At 42.6% G+C, this 19,138-nt stretch overlaps 1 protein-coding gene across 2 annotated transcripts in view; it reads left to right on the top strand.

The window, feature by feature from the left end:
* AUH (AU RNA binding methylglutaconyl-CoA hydratase) overlaps nt 1-19,138 on the top strand; it is a 156,557-nt gene that overhangs the window by 51,009 nt on the left and 86,410 nt on the right. For both annotated transcript variants that reach the window (XM_081151156.1, XM_081151157.1), the window contains 2 exons: nt 10,182-10,274; nt 12,505-12,561. In XM_081151156.1, the coding sequence (XP_081007282.1) occupies nt 10,182-10,274; nt 12,505-12,561 (150 nt within the window). The remainder of the gene's footprint in view (nt 1-10,181; nt 10,275-12,504; nt 12,562-19,138) is intronic.

The raw sequence follows: 19,138 nt of genomic DNA, 5'->3' as shown, positions 1-19,138 counted from the left end.
TTATTATTACAACTTTCTCTAGTGTTCTCCGTCCTCTCTTCCTTTAGGGGGCGCTGGTGACTTCTTACTCTGAGCAGTGACACAGTGTATTTCTCATTTTAGGTTCTTCCCTTCCACCTTTTTCTGACTCCATCATTTTTTCTTAGTGTTTTCTCTGTAATTTTAAATTGACTCATACGTGTATTACTTGATTTATTAATTTTAAATTACATCACTCAATCAATTCCTATTTATAAAAGATCAAGAAGTGAGTGTACTTTCTTTTACTGGACTTACCATTTTCATATTAATCAGGTCATATAATTTTTTAAAATGGGTTTATTGAGGTGTAATTGACCAGCAATGAATTGCACAGTCAAGTGTCCAGTGTGGTGACTCTGACTTGTGAAGATGTCACAGCCACGATGATGACATACCCACCACTCCCAGGAGCTTCCTCACTCACTGCCCTGGGTAACTCTTTCTCCTGCCTCTCCCTGCCACAGACAGCTGCTGAGCTGCTTTCACTAGAGACTAGCTTCCATTGTAAGAGTTTTTTAGATGGAACATGGTATGTATTAATTTTGCATGCCATCTTTCACTCAGCGTCATCTTTTTGGAGATTATCGGTGCCTAATATGTCTTGGCTCCTCCTTATTGCTGAGTAGTGTCCCATTGTGTGGATGTATATTGCGTGGGGACACTTGAGGTACGTCCAGTTTGGGAAGCTGCACATAAAGCTGCTACAGACATTTGTGTGTAAGGTTTTGCTACTTTATACCTAGGAGCCTTACCCAGAGTTTCGGTTATTACTCCTCTCTCAGTGCAACAGATCAACGTTCTACCCTGTGGGAAGGGGTGGTCAGGTTCCCTGTGGTTCTTGGTATCCAGACCCCTTGGGATCTTGTTAAAGTGCTGATCCTGGTTCAGAAGACCTGGGGTGGGGCCTAGGATTCCACATTGTAACAACCTTCCACGTGATTCTAAGCTGCTGGTTCTCACTTTGAAGAGCAAGATGTGGAGCCTGAGAGTTAATGAAGCAGGCAGTGATGGTATATATTTTTTCTACCACTTGAAAATAAACTACCTCTAATGTTACATATATATATTTTAAAATATGTTTTTATTAATTTCAGAGAGGAAGGGGGAGAGAGAGAGATAGAAACATCAACGATGAGAGTCACTGATCGGCTGCCTCCTGCACACCCCCTACTGGGGATTGAGTCCGAAACCTGGGCTTGTGCCCTGACCAGAATTGAACCATGACCTCCTGGTTCATGGGTCTGTGACGCTCAAACCACTGAGTCATGCCAGCTGGGCTCTAGTGTTATATTTTTATCAGAAATGGAAACAACTGCATTTGCCATGCCAAGCAAAATTTGAAGCGCCTTGAGCTTTATTACCTCTGGAGCAGCAGGTGACTGTGATGTCGGTTACTTTTACCGTCATCTTCCAGACAACGCCACTGAATGGAGGTGTGTGGGGAGTTCATTTCACTCACATCTCTCTGCATTTCCCTCAGGGAGGCTTTTTTTATTTCAAATTTTGATAGGAAGGGGATGCTCTGGTGTTGGCCTTTCCTGCTGTTAATAACCTATATAGTCATGCACTTGGCACAGTCAGGGTCTACAGTTCCCAGGGAAAACTCAAGTCAGGTCACTATTATGATCAGCTGACTGATGCCTCAGCCGAGGTTTCCCTGGTTGGACTCAGCTGTGGTGTCACTGCGAGTCTGCAGGAATTCGTGGAGCACAGAGCTGGTGTGCGCATCAGAATTCCCGAGGAGACTCAGCATCTCCCTGCCCTCAGGGACACAGTCTTGGGTCCTTGGGGAAGGATGGAAGGATGAGAGGATGGGTTACAGTGCTGATTCTTAACCTCAGGGCCTCTGGGTCCTTGCGGAGAGAACTGGTTTTAGGCAGCAGTGGTTATGAACAAGACCTGAAGCCAGACCACCTGTGCTCAAATTGTGGCCATACCAGGCAGGTAACAGCAGCTTCTCTGCCCAGTGTCCATCTGTAAAATGAAGGCCATGGCAGTTCTGATGTCACAAGGCTGGTAGGAGGTTGAATAATAATTGTAAGGTGCATAGGACAGTGGCCACACAGTGAGCACTTTCTAGTATTTTCTAGATCATAGGTAGCTGTGTAGAAAGGCAGGTGAATAAATAATAAGCTTAGGAAAACCAAGCAGCTTTTCTAACCCTCAGTGGTCACTTCTCTGACTCCTGGGAAGTGTGGCTCCCACTTACAGGCCTCCAGCCCCTCTGCATAATGAATTGGGTGGCCCTTTCTCTGTGGCCCTGGCTGTACCTCCCGGAGAGCCGAGCCACTTTGGGCAGGAGGGGTTTAATTTTGCTTTTGTTACCCCTTTGAAGCTTAATAATGGGAATGGAGCAGAGTACATTAAGCTGAGATTGGAGATAATTAGGAATTTTTTGTATTTTCAGTTAACCTTTTTTTTAAAAGAAACGTCAATTACAGTTGTCATTCAATATTATTTTATTAGTTTCAGGTGTATAGCATAGTGGTTAGACATTTATATAATTTACGAAGTGATGCCCTGATAAACCTAGTACCTACTGGGCACCATACCTAGTTATTACAGTATTCACTATATTCCCTCTGCTGTACTTTACGTCACTGTGACTATTTTTTTTTGTATTTTTGTTGTTGTTAATCCTCACTTGAATATATTTTTTCCATTGATTTTTTAGAGAGAGTGGAAGGGGGGGAGAGAATGGGAGAGAAACATCAGTGTGAGAGAGACACATTGTTGGTGGGCTCTCGCACATGGGGATGGAACCTGCACCCCAGGTACATGCCGTTGACTGGGGCTTGAACCTGCAACCCTTTGGTTTGCAGACCAGCGCTCTAACTGCTTCGCGGGCCAGCCAGGGCCGCGGCTGTTTTTTAACTGCCGGTTTGTGCTGCTTAATCCCTTCCTCTTTTCCATCCAGCCCAGCCCCTCCCTCCTGGCAACCCTCAGTGTGTTGTCTGTGTCCATGATCGTTTCAGTTGTGTTTGTTCATTTATATTTTCTTTAGGTTCCACATAGAAGTAAAATCATAAGGTATTTGTCTTTCTCTGCCTGATTTATTTTACTTAGCATAACACCCTCCAGGTCTGTGCGTGCTGTCTCAGATGGGGAGATTTCATTGCGTGCTTTTGGCTGAGTAGTAGTCCATTGTACATGCGCACCCCTCTTCTTTACCCAGTCTTCTGAGGGTGGGGCACATAACTGCTGCTGTGTCTTGGCTATTGTAAATGATGCTTCAGTGAACATAGGGATGCATGTATCTTTTTGAGTTAGTATTTTGGATTTCTTTGGATGAATACCCAGAAGTGTAATTGCTGGGTCATATGGTAGTTCTGTTTTTAATTTTTTAAGAAACCTCCATACAGCCTTCCATAGCGGCTGCTACAATCCCACCTACAGTGCACGAGGGTTCCGCTTTCTCCACAGCCTCACCAGCACTCGTTGTTTGTGGATTTATTGATGGTGCCATTCTGAGGTATGAGGTCGTATCTCATTGTGGTTTTAATTTGCCTTTCTCTGATGATGAGTGACATTGAGCATCTTTTTATATGACTATTGGCCATCTGTATGTCTTCTTTGGAGAAGTGTCTATTAATGTTCTCTGCCCATTTTTAAATTGGATTTTTTTGTAGGGGTTGGTGTTAATTATAAATTATAATGTATGAGTTCATTATAAAATTTGAATATTAACCCCTTATTGGATGTATTGTTGGTGAATATATTCTCCTAATGAGTAGGTTGTTTTTATGTTTTGTTGATGGTTTCCTTTGCTGTGCAGTAACTTTTTAGTATGATGTAGTCCCATTTGTTTATTTTTTCTTTTGTTTTCCAGTCTGAGGAGATGTACAGAAAATATATTACTAAGAGCATTGCCAGAGTTTACTGCCTATGTTTTCTTCTCAGAATTTTGTGGTTTGGGGTCTTACATTTAAGTCTTTTTTTTTAAAAAGATTTTTTATTGATTTTTTTAGGGAGAGAGAAAGGGAGAGGGGGAGAGAGAGAGAAACATCAATGTGAGGACGAAACATCGATTGGCTGCTTCCTGAATGCCCACCACTGGGGATCGAGTCATATCCAGGCATGTGCTCTGATGGGGAATTGAACCAGCAGCATTTCTGTGCACAGGACAATGCCCAAACAACTGAGCCACTCCAGCCAGGACTTAAGTCTTTTCTTTTTTTTAATTGAATTTGTTGGGGTGACACTGGTTAACAAAATATTATAGGTTTCAGATGCACAATTCTACAACACATTATCTGTACACTGTATTTATTGTATGTTCACCACCCCAAGTCAAGTCTCCATCTGTCACCATTTAGCTTCAGCCAGCTTTGATTTTGTTTCTGTTCTTGAATGATTTCAATAGAGTTAGACTACCAGTGTACTACTATACGGGCATTTCTTTTGAAATATTTGATTTCTCTGTTTTGTATAAGAACCCTACTCTTTAAGTAAAATCAAATTTAAAAATCATGACTGACACTAGCATTTTTTCATAGCAGTCAGCCTCTTTATATTTTTAGAAACTCCGACAACTTACATTATGTGTTGTATCTCAGAGTTGAAAAGATCCCTCTTCCCTCTTCCACACTCACGGGTTTCTGACCTTGCTGTCCTCGAGGTGGGTGTCCTGCAGACCACTGAAGTAGACAGAGCCTTCCCTAGAACCTTTTATTTTCCCCTTAGAATAGTAAAACTTGTATTGTTTGCCTTAATTATATTTTTGGAGCATTTCAAAGGATTATTATCTCCTTTGTCATACCTGGTTTATTTCTTGGTACTAAACTCAGAATAGTATCTGATCCTGTTGGTTGCATAACCTTGAATCCTGATTTCTTCCTACTGCCTTTGGGAAAAGCCTTTGCTTGCAGCATGTCCTGCTTTGTTGCTTTGCATGCATATAGCTGCCCTTTTGATATTTCTCAGTTCTTTGAAGCTAATGATCTGCCTTTCTAAAGGTATGCTGAATTGAGTTTTCTCTAAGACTATTAAGTGCCCCCAAGTAGAAACACTAGATGTAAAACCCAGCTTATTAGGTAACTATGAAACTAGCATGTGTTTTGAGGTGACTCATATTTTCCTGAAAAAAAAATTTACTAAGAAAAACATCTTTCACCTGGCCGGGCATGACTCAGCGGTTGAGCATCGACCTGGGATCCAGGGGATCGGGGTTCGATTCCTGGTCAGGGCACATGCCCGGGTTGTGGGCTCGATCCCCAGTCCGGGGTGTGCAGGAGGCAGCCTATCAATGACTCTCATCATTGATGTTTCTGTCTCTCTCCCTCTCCCTTCCTCTCTCTGAAATCAATAAAGATATCTTAAAAAAAAAAAAAAAAAAAAAAAGAAAAACATCTTTCAACTGTAATTGAAAAATAAATTTTAAAAAAGAAGGAAAATCTTTCAGAGAAAAATTAGGATTATGCATAACTTTAGGATTCATAATATTGTAAAATGGTTGAAGTTTAATTACTGTATACTAAGCTATACTACCAAGTAATTCTTTAGTAGGAAAAATGTACATAATGATTTATGTAATGCTAATTTATGTTAATTGAAAGTACCACGTAGTTTACCTATTTAATGATTTGAGTGTGTTAATTTCCATTTTTATAAGTACCCCACATTTCTTGTCATTTTGTAGTATGTATTTCAAATAAATTGTAATGTTAAAAACTTCTATCTTCTTGAGAAAATTTCTTAAATCTCTTAACTATCAAATTTAAAAATATTTTTTTCCATTGAGTTTTAGAGACAGTGGAAGGGAGGGGAGGGGTAAGTAGAGAGAGAGAGAGAGAGAGAGAGACATCAATTGATTGCCTCCTGCACATGCCTGACAGGCGCTGGGGATCGAACCTGCAACCCAGGTATGTGCCCTTGACCAGAATGGAACACACGACCCTTTGGTCCGTTGGCCAATGATCTAACCACTTAGCCACACCAGCCAGGGCTAAAAATAATTTTTATTACTTCCAAAAGTATAAGTAAATAGAGGAAAAAGTGTTATGGTCTTGGATTTCAAAATTAAGAAAACTTGAGCAATGAGAAGATTCATTTCAGTCCCTTCCCCTCCCCCCTCCTGTCCCACATCAGTACATTTTCATTTGTTTATTTCTGCTCATTTTCTACCTCTGCATCTTATAGAACCTGCAACCTGCTCCATCATTTTTTTTTAATCAACATGATGTTGGTTTATAGTAACTCTCACAATAAAGGGGAAGGAGGGCATAGTCATTAACCAAGTTTATTTGTGTTTTTTATGTGCACTTAATATTTTTAATTACTTATTTCTAGGATGAGGATTTTAAACTTTCTATTGGCTAAGTGTAATTTTTAAGTATATTTGAGAATATTAACTAATCAAAATGTAGAGGAAGGCCTTGCCAACTCTTTCTGAGGCAGTTGTCCCTCTATGCTGCAGTGTTAAGAACATTATAAATGACCAAGAGTTGTAACCTTCCTGTTCTTTCTGTTATGCGTCAGGGCTTATGAAGGTTCAGAATATTACTTTTGTAATTGACAGCAGAGTTAGTCCTTCGACCCTTTTTTTTTAGCCTTTATTTTCAGTGTACAATTTGGTGTGAAGAAGAATTTCCTTTTCATGTATATCACATCAGTTTGTTCCTGTATTTGGGGAAAAATTCAAGGAATATCAGATGACACCTATTTTCACTATCAGTTGGAATTTTTTGAGAAGCTGGGACTCAGTAGTGCACATATTTCAGGCCTGAGTTTGAGTTTGGAGGTCCTTTAAAATTCACTTTTGTTATTTCTCTTTCTAAGGAGAGTCAGCTTGCAGCAGAGTTGAGTGCCTTCAGCACTCACTGCTGACCAGCATTTTCTCACAGCACGAGAGTACCTCCCTACTTCCTGTCACTCGCTCCATCCAGCTTAGGAACGCTGCGGTTTTTCTTTCTGCAGCTCTATAGCTTGCATCTATTCATGTCATTTCTTTAAAATATTAAGTGAAAGAAGTTACTAGTAAAAGGAGTAGTAGGGAGAATACCAGCTGTAATGTGATGGAGACAGAAGAGGCAGTGGAGGCCTTGAAGTCGGCCCCAGAGCAGTGAGAAGGGTGTTCCTGACCAGCGTGGTGTGATGTGGCTTGTTGCAGAATGGGCCGTGTGGCGGGCTGCTGAGAAAGTGTGCCGAGTGCAGTGGAGGCAGGAAGGAAGGCCTTTTCCTTTTAATCCTCACCTGTGGATATTTTTTCCACTGCTTTTCAGAGGGGAAGAGAGAGAGAGAGAGAGAGACATCGATGTGAGAGAGACACATCGATTGGTTGCCTCCGCACGCACCGCAACCAGGGCCAGGGATGGAGCCTGCAACCAAGGTAGGTGCCCTTGGCTGGAATCGAACCTGGGACCCTTCAGTCCACGGGCTGATGCTCTAACCACTGAGCTAAACCAGCCAGGGCAAGGAAGGGACTTTTGGGAGCAATGCCTCAAAAGACAGCTGGGGGCTAGCCAGGCATTCCAGGCGGAGGGCAGCTTGTCCAGAGCAGTGCATGGAAATGACTTCTGGAGGTGCTTTAAGTAGCTGGGGGCTGAAGCCCAGAGCAGGTGCCTGAGGTTGGAGAAGAGAGGCAGTGCAGGTGGGCAGAACTTAGTGCATCAGATGCCCCCTGTGGTCTGCTAAAGGTTTTCTCCATTTTTGTTCTTAATGTGGAATAAATCGTTGTACAGTTTTAAATAGGGGGATACTGTGACTATGTTTGCATTTTAGAAAGATTGTCCCACAGGAAATAATGGGAGGTGCACTGGAAGGTGCAAACCGCAGGAAGGAGGTCAATTAGAGACATCCTGCTGGCGAGAAATGGGGGACTTGCAGATCTGCGAGCTGTCAGATAGGACTCAGAAAACAGGAGGGTGTAAGGCACCGAGAAGGACATCTGAGATGACTTCTGGCGTCTTACTTGGGGGACTTGGTGGATGGAGGTGCTACCAAGTGTGAAATAGACTCTAGAAGAATTGACAAGAAGTTGGTTTGAACACGGTAAAGCATTTAAGTGGAGATGTCTTGCAGGCAGGTGGCTATGGAGAGTCCGTGTAGAGAGAAGTTTGGGTAGAAGTTTGGATATTTTTGATATTTAAAAAGGGGTAAAAGTTAGGGTGGGAATGAGACCTCCTGGGCAGAGCTTCTGTTGAGAGGGAAAGAAGGCTGAGAACTAACCAGAGGTCGATGGGAAGGTAGGAAAGATGAGGAAGGGACCTCGCAGGGAAATGAAGAGAGGAACTCGAGGAGGAGTGTCCAGGATGAATGCCTCTGATCGTCAGTTTCATAGGAACCAGGTGGTGCCCACTGGATATGGGGCAGCACAGTCTCGGTGAGGTGGAGAGGGACTGGAGCTGAGAGGTGGAGGGGGGTGGGAGTGGGTGATGCACATTTACTCTGTTCCCTGCAGGAGCTTGTCTTAGAGGTAGGCGAGCTGAGGCCATAGCGAAGCCTAGGGGCAGGCTTTGATGGGAGACTTGAGACTGGGGCGGTAGTCGATTGCGAGGAGTCTGGTTGAGAGCTCGGTAACAAGGTAATCCCATTTTATTTGTAGTGACTAGAGAGAGAACCTTGGGAGCCACTCAGATTAATTTGCCATTATATTTGTTTATTGATTTTTCTTCCTTTTTGTCAGGTAAAATTAACTAGATGTTATTTTTTTCACTAAACTCATACTGCGACTGTAAACACTGACCTAGCCTTCTGTTCCGTTTTTCACTGAGCACCTTTGGACTTGACTTGTCCTTTCACACCCTCACCTGCCCCTGAAATGCTGAGACAGGTGCAAACAGTAGCATGTGCCCTGTTCCGGCACCCCGTCCAGCCCCGCTCAGCCTCAGGTAGCAGCATCTGTATGTGCTCCACCTTAGCCTTTCCAGACTTTGCTCTTAGAATAAGTCTGATAAATGCCTTCATGCAGGAATAAAAGCCAGTACTTCAACAAATCTGTATATTTTCCAAGGGGTCAAGGAATGAACTTTTTTGTCAGTGGAATTTCACATATCAGAATAGCTGTGAAGAGATATTTAGGAATGATACCTTTTTATTTTATCTATTCATTTTTATTTTACTTTTTAATTGAGATGTAATTGACATATAACATGTAACTTGAAGGTGTACACATGCTGATGTGATATATTTAAGTATTGCCGTGTGATGACCATAACCTTAGCTAACACCTGTCACGTCAGCAGCTCTTTTCTGTGGGGAGGACAGTGGAGATGGTTACCTTTCAGCATCTACAATCTAGGAAGCAGAATCCTTCCTATTTTATTTCTGACTATGGGAATGTGAAGTTTTGTATTGAAAAATTAAAGCACTTTTATTAGTCGTGGTAGCAAGTGCCAGTGTTTCTGTTCCAGGGCGATGAGCAGAGATTTAAGCTTGAGAAGAAAACACTCTTTGATCACTTATCCTGGGATCTGGGCGCATTGGTGACACCTTGTCCTGTAAATTAACAGCTGTCGTTTTCTTTGCCTGGCTAGGTTGGCCTAGCTTCACATTCCCATAGTTAACAATAAAATTCAGTTATAAAACGAAATCTGAATATTTTAACTTAAAAAAGCCTCTACACTCAGGAAAGTCTGGTTTTATGCTCTGTGACCGGCTCACCCTCCGCAGTCATGCTTTTGGGCAGGTGTCTGAGCTTCCCCTCTGAAGTGCTGTGTGAGACAGAGCCTGGTCACTTCCCAGCTGCTGCTCTTTGTGCTGGTCACTAAACGACAGAGCTCCTGTGTCGATGTCCCGTAGCCACTTGGGCTGCTTCTGTCTTGAGGAGATGTATTGCTTCTTCGAATGAGGTTATCATCCTCGGCGCCAAGAGAACTCGGAAAGGATGGTGAACAACTAAGTCATTTAAACTTGACACATGTCTGAACCAACATCTCATGAAAGATTATAGGCTCTAAGATCATGAAGCTAGAACTGTGATTCAGTCGATTCAACAGAAAGTATTTGTGAAAGTATTTCAATAACATGGGAAGATTTAAAGGTACTATTGCCAATTTATATGATGGAACAACAATGAAGAAATGGTTATTTTGTTAAAGGCAGAAGGGATACAAAATTCTATATACAATAGTCCATTTAAAAATATATTTACAGAAGGAAATTTAAAATGAATCACACTGTGAGGTAACTTACTAAAGAAACATGAAATCTTTCTGTTTCAGCGAATCTACCAGTGCCGACGATTGCTGCCATCGACGGACTTGCTTTAGGTGGTGGGCTGGAGCTGGCCTTAGCATGTGATATAAGAGTGGCAGGTGAGGATGAATCCTATTAAAACATTTTAAAAATGGTTTTTTTCTTACTCTCCAGAGAATTCCAAATATTTAATTTTTTCCTCTTGTTGAGTAGAACATTTAGAAAAAAGTCACCTGTTGGACTTAGTGAAGTATTTCTCATTCCCAGCTCAGAAAACAGTCTTTGCTATCTCTTGTTCAGTCTTAGCAGTAGGAAGGAGAGCAGGAACTGGGTCAGGCAGAACAGACTTTGAATCCTAGGTCCTTCCCTCTTTGACCTGTTTCCTCCCCTACACCAGGGGAAATGACAGTTGCAGCTGTGAAGGCTAATGAGTTACTCTGGGGCTTGTGTCTGATCCAAGCACCTTATTATTGTTAGCTGTAGAACAATAATCTCTTGGAGGTTCACTTTCTTCCCTAAGTGGTTTTCTTAGGATTAGATGAGGTGATTATGAAAATAATAATGGAACTGTTTCTCTAGCCATGTGCTGAGTGTTGACCTGGTGCCCAGCGCTGTTCTAAGTACTTGGCATGTAGGGACTGAGTCTTCATAGCAGCGGATGAGATGAGTACTGTGTGGTACTCGAGGAAGCGGGCAGGGGGGAGGTAATGCTCCAGTCAGTGATGGAGCTGGGACTTGAACCCAGCAGTCTGGGTCAGACCCTCCCTCCTGCCACCCTGCCAGGGCACCGCATCCTGCCACTCTTGCCCCGTGCAGGCTCTGACCCTCAGAGAGCTGTGTCCTTGCTCCCTCACTGCGGTGACCTAAAGGACTCCGGGACTGAGGCCTAGATGAAGCAGGCAGGAAATAGTTGTCACTGTCCTCCCCCAGGTTCCCACTGTCACTTCTGATGGAGCTGCCTGTTAAAAGTAGAGTCAGTGTAATTGTGTTTTTAATAATTTTATGGTGACCTTTTGGGATTTGTAGTTGCTAGTCTATGTACACTTTTTCCTTTTTCCTCTTTACTTTGGGTCTCTCTTTTCTGAAACCACTGGGTTTTAAATTGAAAAGCTAAGGCACATGAAACCCATTTCTGAGAGAATGCAGCTTCTGGGAGCTAGGATGTGGGAAGGTGTCCCAATACTTTGGATAAGCAGATAAAGAAACAGTCATGGGGTTTTACAGTACCCCTGAAACAAACATGGAAAGAGACACCCTGTCCAGCTGCAGGACAGTAAAACCATCTGTCAGAAGCACCTAGAGATTGGGTCTTAAAAAGTTGCTGTATCTGATAGGGCATATTGAGCTGTGTGGTGTGGAGGACTGTTCCGGCAGCTAAAGCACTCATACTTGTCAGACACAGCCTCTCTCCTCATCCTGAGAAGCTAATGGGAGCTAGGCCTTCAAACATCACGTGGCAGCATCAGGCCAAACTGTGTAGTTACAACCTTGGTCTTTCTGCATCAAAAATTATTTCTCTGCCAAGTAATTTTTAACAGAAAATGTGTGAATCTCTTAATACACAGGGTGCAGCAAAAGTAGGTTTATAGTTGTTCGTGTGGAAAACAATAAAAGAATTAAGAAACAATAATTTAAGAATAAACTTTCATGTACTCACAACTGTAAAACTGCTTTTGCGGCACCCTGTGTATAGTTTAGAGTGTTACTTATTTTCATAGCTAAATGCCTTCTGCCATGATAAAAGGGCGTGTGACACAAATTTAATTAGTAAACAGAGTACAGTTGCTCCCCTTTATCCCAGGGATATACATTCAAAGACCCCCGGGGGATGCCTGAAACCTCGGGTAGTATGGAACCCTATATAATACGCCAGTTTTTCCTTTACTTACACACCTTTTCACCTAAAGGAAGCACTTTCTGGCTTCTCTCTGGCATACCCATATTGCAGGCATCACTACTAAGTAAAAAAGGGGTGACTTGAACACAAGCACTGTGACACCACCACAGGGCATCTGATAATCCATACGGCTGCTAGTGACTAATGGGCGGGGTGTCTGCAGCATGGAGACACTGCACAGAGGAGTGATGCACAGCCCAGGTGGAACGGGCAGGACAGAGATTTCATCACACCGTTCGGAGCAAATAGCAGTCTTAAAATGTATGAATTATTTCTGGAAAAATTTCTGAATATTTTTCGACAGCATTTGTCCTCAGGTATCTGAAACTGTGGACAGCGAAACTGGATAAGGGGGGTGGTTACTGTATTCATAGGGTATTCTATTGACTTTTTAAAGTCATAAATGAATTTGATTATATGGATATTACTTAATTTTCTTCCTTCCTTTTCAGCTTCCTCTGCAAAAATGGGCCTGGTTGAAACAAAGCTGGCAATTATTCCTGGTGGAGGTACGAATTGTTCACGCCCATCTCTCTTTGTTCTTAAAAATCTGCATGAGGCAAAAAGGAGTTAATTGAAAGGCAACATTTTGGGGGAAGAGACTGATGCTGTCTTGTTTGCTCAGCAGTCAAGTCCTCCACTGCATTCCTAGCTGCCGTAGATGTGAGGATGGTGCTAGTGAGGACGGTGCTAGTGAGGACCGTGGTACCCATGCTGGCTGGGGCTGTCTTTCTGTGCTCTCCTGTGCTTTCTGTATGATTTCTTAATTTTCAAGTTATTGTATCAGTCACATCAGTCTTGAAGGCCGACACTGCTACTTTGGAACTTCTCTGTGGGTATATAAGTGCCTGTCCCTCAGGGAGCCCCATGCCCAGGCAGACCCCATGGAGGAGGGGAAGGCGCCCAGGCTGCACCCACAGTCAGAGCCCTGTGGCAGAGGGACAGGGCACTCAGGCTGCACCCACAGTCAGAGCCTCATGGAGGAGGGGCAGGGCACCTAGGCTGCACCCACAGTCGGAGGCAGTATTGAACACTCCAGGCATGTTTGTACCTGAATAGGTTAAAATTGTATGTTTAACCATATCATTATAAGAGTATTTATCCTAATTAGGGTGTATAGGTAGAAATTAAAACATAATTCAGTGAAACTGAAGACTACCCAGATCAATGTGTGAGGCTCACTAAATTTTCTACTTCAGCAATCCGTGAAAATGCTACTTTGCAGGTAAAACATTTAATACCTGCCTGTGTATCATACCAGCCTTTTTCACAGTGACCAGTGACAGCTTCAAAAAGGGTTTCTAAGAAAACATATCTAATTGAAAAGTTATCAGATAACAATGTGAAATAAAAACAAGGTTTAGAAAAAAGGATGTTTCATAAATTCTTTTAAGAAGTAAGCATTTATTAGTAATTAGGATAAAACTAATCCTAGAAAGAGAGTGGCTATAGTTTAATGGTGGCTCCCCAAAAGATAGGTCACAGTGTAAAATCTGGGAATATGACCTTATTTGGGAAAAAAAGTCTTTGCAGATGTAATTAAGTTAAGGATCTTAAGATGAGCTTATCCTGGATTATCTGAATGAAGCTTAAATGTAGGGACAAGTGTCTTATAAGAGGAGGAGAAGACTCAGACAGAAGAGGAGAAACAGAGAAGAGCATGTGAAGACAATTCAGAGATTGGGGAGATGTGTTTACAAGTCTAGGAAGGCCCCGGATTGCTGGCAGTCCCAGAGCTGGGAGATCTTCCTCAGCACCTCCAGAAGGAGTCAGTCCTGCCAACATCTTCATTTTAGACTCTGGCCTCTGAGACTATGAGAATTAAATTTCCACTGTTTTAAGCCACCAAGTTTGTGGTAAATTGTTATAGCAGCTATGGGAAACAAGTACAGTAGTTTTCAATGCTTAAGTCTTTTTTTTAGACAGGGACTTAGTATATGGTAGAGATAGGGGGTGGGAGAAAGATGAACTTGGTAATTTGGATGTCTGTCAGGTCCTGAATGTGAAATGTTTTGTATTCCAGCCACTAGAAGGTAGGACAGTTGTGTGAGAGTACTGTTGGATTTGGTTAGATGATAAAGCTGGCTTGATTACACTGCAGAAATGAGGGTGATGGCTTTAGTCCTTCCATCGTCCCATGAACTCTGAGGCCTGGGTCGGCATGTCCTTCCCAAGATACTCAAGTTCTCGAGGGGCCTCCTCAGTAGTGCATCCATTCATCAGAACCACTCTATAAACTTGATTGAATTTGGACTGAGTATTCTCATGGATACTGTTATTTTTAAAAAAAATTAAATAAATATGCCATAAACATCAGAAGGCTTTAACATTAATCCAAATGAAGCTGTGGCTCCCTGCTTGGATTTACTGTATATTATAAACACAGAGGTGTGGACCTGATGCTCCTGGTGGTCACACTGCTATCACTTCTGTCCTTTGTGATAGCAGTTTACTGGGAAACAGCTGATCAAAACCTAGCATTGAGTTTTCTTTTTGTTGTTGTTTACTTGAAATTGAGCCTGAATAACAATGTGATTATTTTTAAGGTATATTTTATAAATTTCCTTAAAACAAATTAAATTAGAAAATGATTGTTTTGATATGTGTTATTTTAAATTGATTTCAGAGAGGAAAGGAGAGGGAGAGAGAGAAACATCACTGATGAGTGAGTCATTGATCCCCACTGGGAACTGAGCCCACAGTCTGGGCATGTGCCTTGACCAGTTGGGATTTGAACCTTGACCTCCTGGTTCATAGGTCAACACTCAACCACTGAGCCACACTAGCCGTGCAGAAAATGATTGTTTTGAAGAGATAGTAATACTCCTAGCGAACATGAGCACTAAATGGACTATGACTCTAATAAGGCTTTTAGATTAGTATTCTACATTTAGTTTTTACTAAGAATTTGGAAATTGTCTGCTGTCAAATGACTATTAAAAGTATGTAGTTAATGAAAAGGAAGGTATAAAGGAAAGCAGAAACATTAAAAATAGTATTGTGTCAGATGTTATTTAAAAATGGAATGTAATTGACTGTCATATAGTTAAACTAGTACTTTTTGTGTTTTTTTTGTGTGTGTATATATATGATTGTAGACAAATATTATGAAACACAAAATACAGTGTTAATGATTTAAACCACTAGCCAATTTTAAAATAATTACACTGGTTACTCTAGGGCCTCCCTACAGTATTCTGAATTATTTTGGGCATGTTGTACCACGTAACCCCTGCTCTGTTCTCCAGTATTTTCACCTTTGAAAAAGCAGCTCAACTTCCTGTCTTCTCCCAATCCGGACAATAACTTCAGTAGTTAACATAAAACTCTCTTAGAAGTAGCTCCTCAAAGAAAACCACCCTTTAGCATGTTTGTAAGAATCAAACAAGTTCAGAGGATTAGGATCGTTTTTATTTAACAGTTTAGAAATTTTCTTGTTTGCACGCAAAGTGGTGGCAAGTTCCCCCATTCCCAGCCTTTGTTTCTTACCTGCTACTGGAGGATTTGGGTTGTGTCAAGAAACCTTATTAGGACTAAGGTAACTGTTGAGGCTTCTTGCCTGGGTGCGCACCCCTGTGGACAGGATGCCTAATATTTCCAGTGCTCTGTTCTCTCCAGCGTTTTCCTTTGGAAATACTTAAACTTTAGGAAGTTTGAGAGGCAGTGAAATGAACCTCTTTATACTCTCGTCAAGATCTTCTCACCCCGGGACCCCCTCCCGCCCGCTGTGTCTCCCACTCTCCTGTCTCCCTCCTCAGATGTACACCCATCTTTTCTTGCTGAAGCATTTCAGTAATGCCAAGGTGAGCCTTCAAGTATTTCAGCCTGCCTTCCCTAAAATAGGAAAGGACTCTTATGTAACCCCAGCACTAGTATCATCCTGAATAGTAACACTGATATTCAGATTTCCCCAGATGTTTCAAAATGTAGTTTCTGGTGGTTTTGTTTTGCTTTTCCAGTTCAGGGTGTAGTTAAATGTTACACGTCATATTTGGTTATAACTTTTCTTTTTTAAAATCTAGACAAGTCACCCATCTCTTCGTTTTTTATAACTAATTTAAAAAGAAAATCAGGTAAATTATCTTGCTGAAGTTTGCACATTGTGGATTTGACAGTTATTTCTTCATGTTTAGGCTAAAAATGTTTGCCAGGAATTCTCACTGGACCATGCTTTATGTTTTATTTTCATTTTACTAGATGGCTCTTAGAGTCAGGCTCTCTCACTTTGGGAAATGGCGATTTGATCGCTGCATAAGGTGTGACTCAGCAGGATCCAGTGTTAGCATTCCTCCTTAGAAACTTTTCGGGAAAAGCGTCTTCAGTGATTGCTGTTGGCACTGACTGTCCCCCAAATCAAAAAGAAAAGGGAGAAGATTAGAGCACTTGGGCTTCAGGGGACCAGAACCAGATGCCCCGGCTTGTCTGTGCTCTTCTCTCCAGGGCGTGGGATCTGTGCTGGGCAGTGAGGCAGCGTCCTGGCTGCTGTCAAGGCCTCTATTTTCAGATGTGCCTATGGAGCAATGATGGATTTTTAAATCCTTTGTGTATGCTGTTCTGAACACAGTAGTCATTTTGGAATGTTGTGTTTCAGCCTTTGTTAAAATCCTCTTAGAATTTACATCGGAGTCTGAGAGTATTCTTTTGAGCCGCCTCAGCAGTGATTCATGACTACGCCGTGAGGGTGACCTCGATTTCCACAAATAGCAGGAGGCCTTTTTGTGCCAAGTCTGATTGGTAAGGTCATACTATTCCAGGAAGAAAAGCGGAACAACAGGAACACTGCTTTTTTTAAGAGGCTTACAAACTGTCAACATTTACCCGTTTACGAACCGGGGTGGCACTGCCGGGTTCACGGGCCTGCTTCCAACGTGGTCTCTCTAAGGGCCAGCAGCACTCATTCTGCTCTCTGAAGCCTTGTCCCTTTATTAACTCACCTCAGACAATGCAGTCGCATTCCTTCGTGCTTTAGGATGTAATCAGTGACCACTGCCTCATGTCTAATGGGGTATTTGGAAGTTAGCTGTTGGCTTCCCACTGCTGACAGGTCATTTTGTTAGTTGCCGTGGAAGAAACACATACAGGGTGGGCAAAAGTAAGGTTATAGTTGTGAGTATGCAAAACAGTTTATTCTTGTATTACTGTTCATTATTTTATTATTTTCCATATGAACAACTGTAAACTTACTTGTCCCATCCTGTATTTATATATAACAACAACGCTTTCTTGGAATTGCTCATCACAACTGGTAGGAGAGATTATCGTGTGTAGGCATCATAACTGACCCGTCATTATAAAGGTGTTGGATCGAACACCAGGAAGGCCCTTTGCCACTGGGAATTGTGAATTTGAGAAAACAGTGTGGATTCTGTCAGCTGTCGGCCTCAGTTTGCAAGGTCTGCAGCATGGGTCTGCAGCATGGGTCCCCAGCACTGTCCTAATGTCCCTCCTCCTGCTCTCCCTTTGCTCACACACTGTATTCCCAGCATATTTATTCATCTGACTCAGCAAATATTTGTTTACCCACACACTGGTGTAGACGGGGCAAACAGCTGTGACAAACAGGGAAAGGTCACTGCTGCCAAGGAGCTGACCCTCCAGCACAGGGCAGTGGACATGGCAAATAGTTAGAATTACAGCAGAAGTCCCAAATGCCATAGGAAAAGAAAGAGGGCGAGGGTCTGATGAGGGACGGGGTTTTCACTTAAAATAGAGGAGGTAATACTGGAGTTAAGACTAGACTGATAGGAATTGAGGAAATTAATCATACAAATAGGAGGAAGAGCATTTCAGACAAAGGAACACCAAGACAAAGGCCGAGATGGGAGCATGCCTGGAACATTCGTCCCCCACTGCAGCCATACAGGCAGGAGGTGGAGAGTGATAGGGGACACTGTCAGAAGGGGTAGTGGAGTCAGAGCCCAGAGGGGTTACAGCTTTACCCCTGTGAGAAGGACCCTCAACAGGTTGTCAGCACAGATACAAGGTGACCTTCAGCTTCTAAAGAGTTGTCTGGTCACCATGCCAAGAATAGATACCTGTAGATCCAGGTTAGTGGCAGGAGCACATTCCTACTGGGAGCCTGTGGCTGTGGTTCAAGTGGATTGTGATGGGGCCTGAACTGGGACAGTGATGGTAGACGTAGTGGGTGTGGCTGGCTCTGGGGAATTTCCTGGTAGATTGGGTAATGTAAAGAGAGTGGTAAGTAGAGATTGACCCCAAGGACTCTGGCTTGAGTTACCGAGAAGTCCCCTTCAGCCGAGATGTGGGGAGCTGTGAAAAGAGCAGGTTGGAAGAGACAGTGAGGAGTATAGCTTTGGACATTTGATTAAATCCAAGTTCAACATCCAGGTGGAGTATTAATCAAGTAGATAGTTGGTTGTGCAAATGCGGAGTTTAGGAGAGTAGACTTGGCTGAAAATAAAATTTATTTTTGTGAAATAAATTTATTTATTTATGTGAAATTTATTTATTTTTCTGGTATCCTCTGGCCTGGTCTAAAAAACCCCAGAAATGGACACTGGCACCAACAGAGGGAACTCTAGGAGAATCTCTCCAGTTCAGGCTTTACAAACTGGGAAACAAATTTCCTTTTAGCGACAGCAGTAGCAGCCAGGACCCAAAGCACCAAAAGTTCTGAGGGAAGAGAACCTTCTCCTTCGGTCACAGGAGCTTTTTCTCAGAGGGTGGTGGCATGTCCCCACTGCTTCTCTTTTCTCTTTCCATCTGCCATTGATCCTGGACATGGGTGTAATTGATGGAGTGCAGAGCACAGCAAGGTAAATACAGTCCCAGTATTCTAGGCCGAGGACCAGAGAGATGGAGCCCCTGGGAACCAGCAAACTCCAGGGAGATGGTGAAGAGAGGAGTGCAGGAAGGGAGCCCATAAGGTGGATTGTAAATGGGACTCACTCCCGGCTGAGCATGTGTGCTCTGGTGCTACACAGCACACCCAACATTTGAGAATTTGAAGCAAGAGATGGACCACTTTCAAGATATGAGACTGGCCAGAGGCCTCGAAACATAACTAACACTGAAACCACAGTCCACAGAAGGCTGGTTGGAATGTGCAGCCTGAATACAACCAAG

The sequence above is a fragment of the Miniopterus schreibersii genome (assembly GCF_964146895.1).
Source record: "Miniopterus schreibersii genome assembly, chromosome: 11".
NCBI lineage: Eukaryota > Metazoa > Chordata > Mammalia > Chiroptera > Miniopteridae > Miniopterus > Miniopterus schreibersii.
This window is presented reverse-complemented; position numbering and strand designations above follow the sequence as displayed.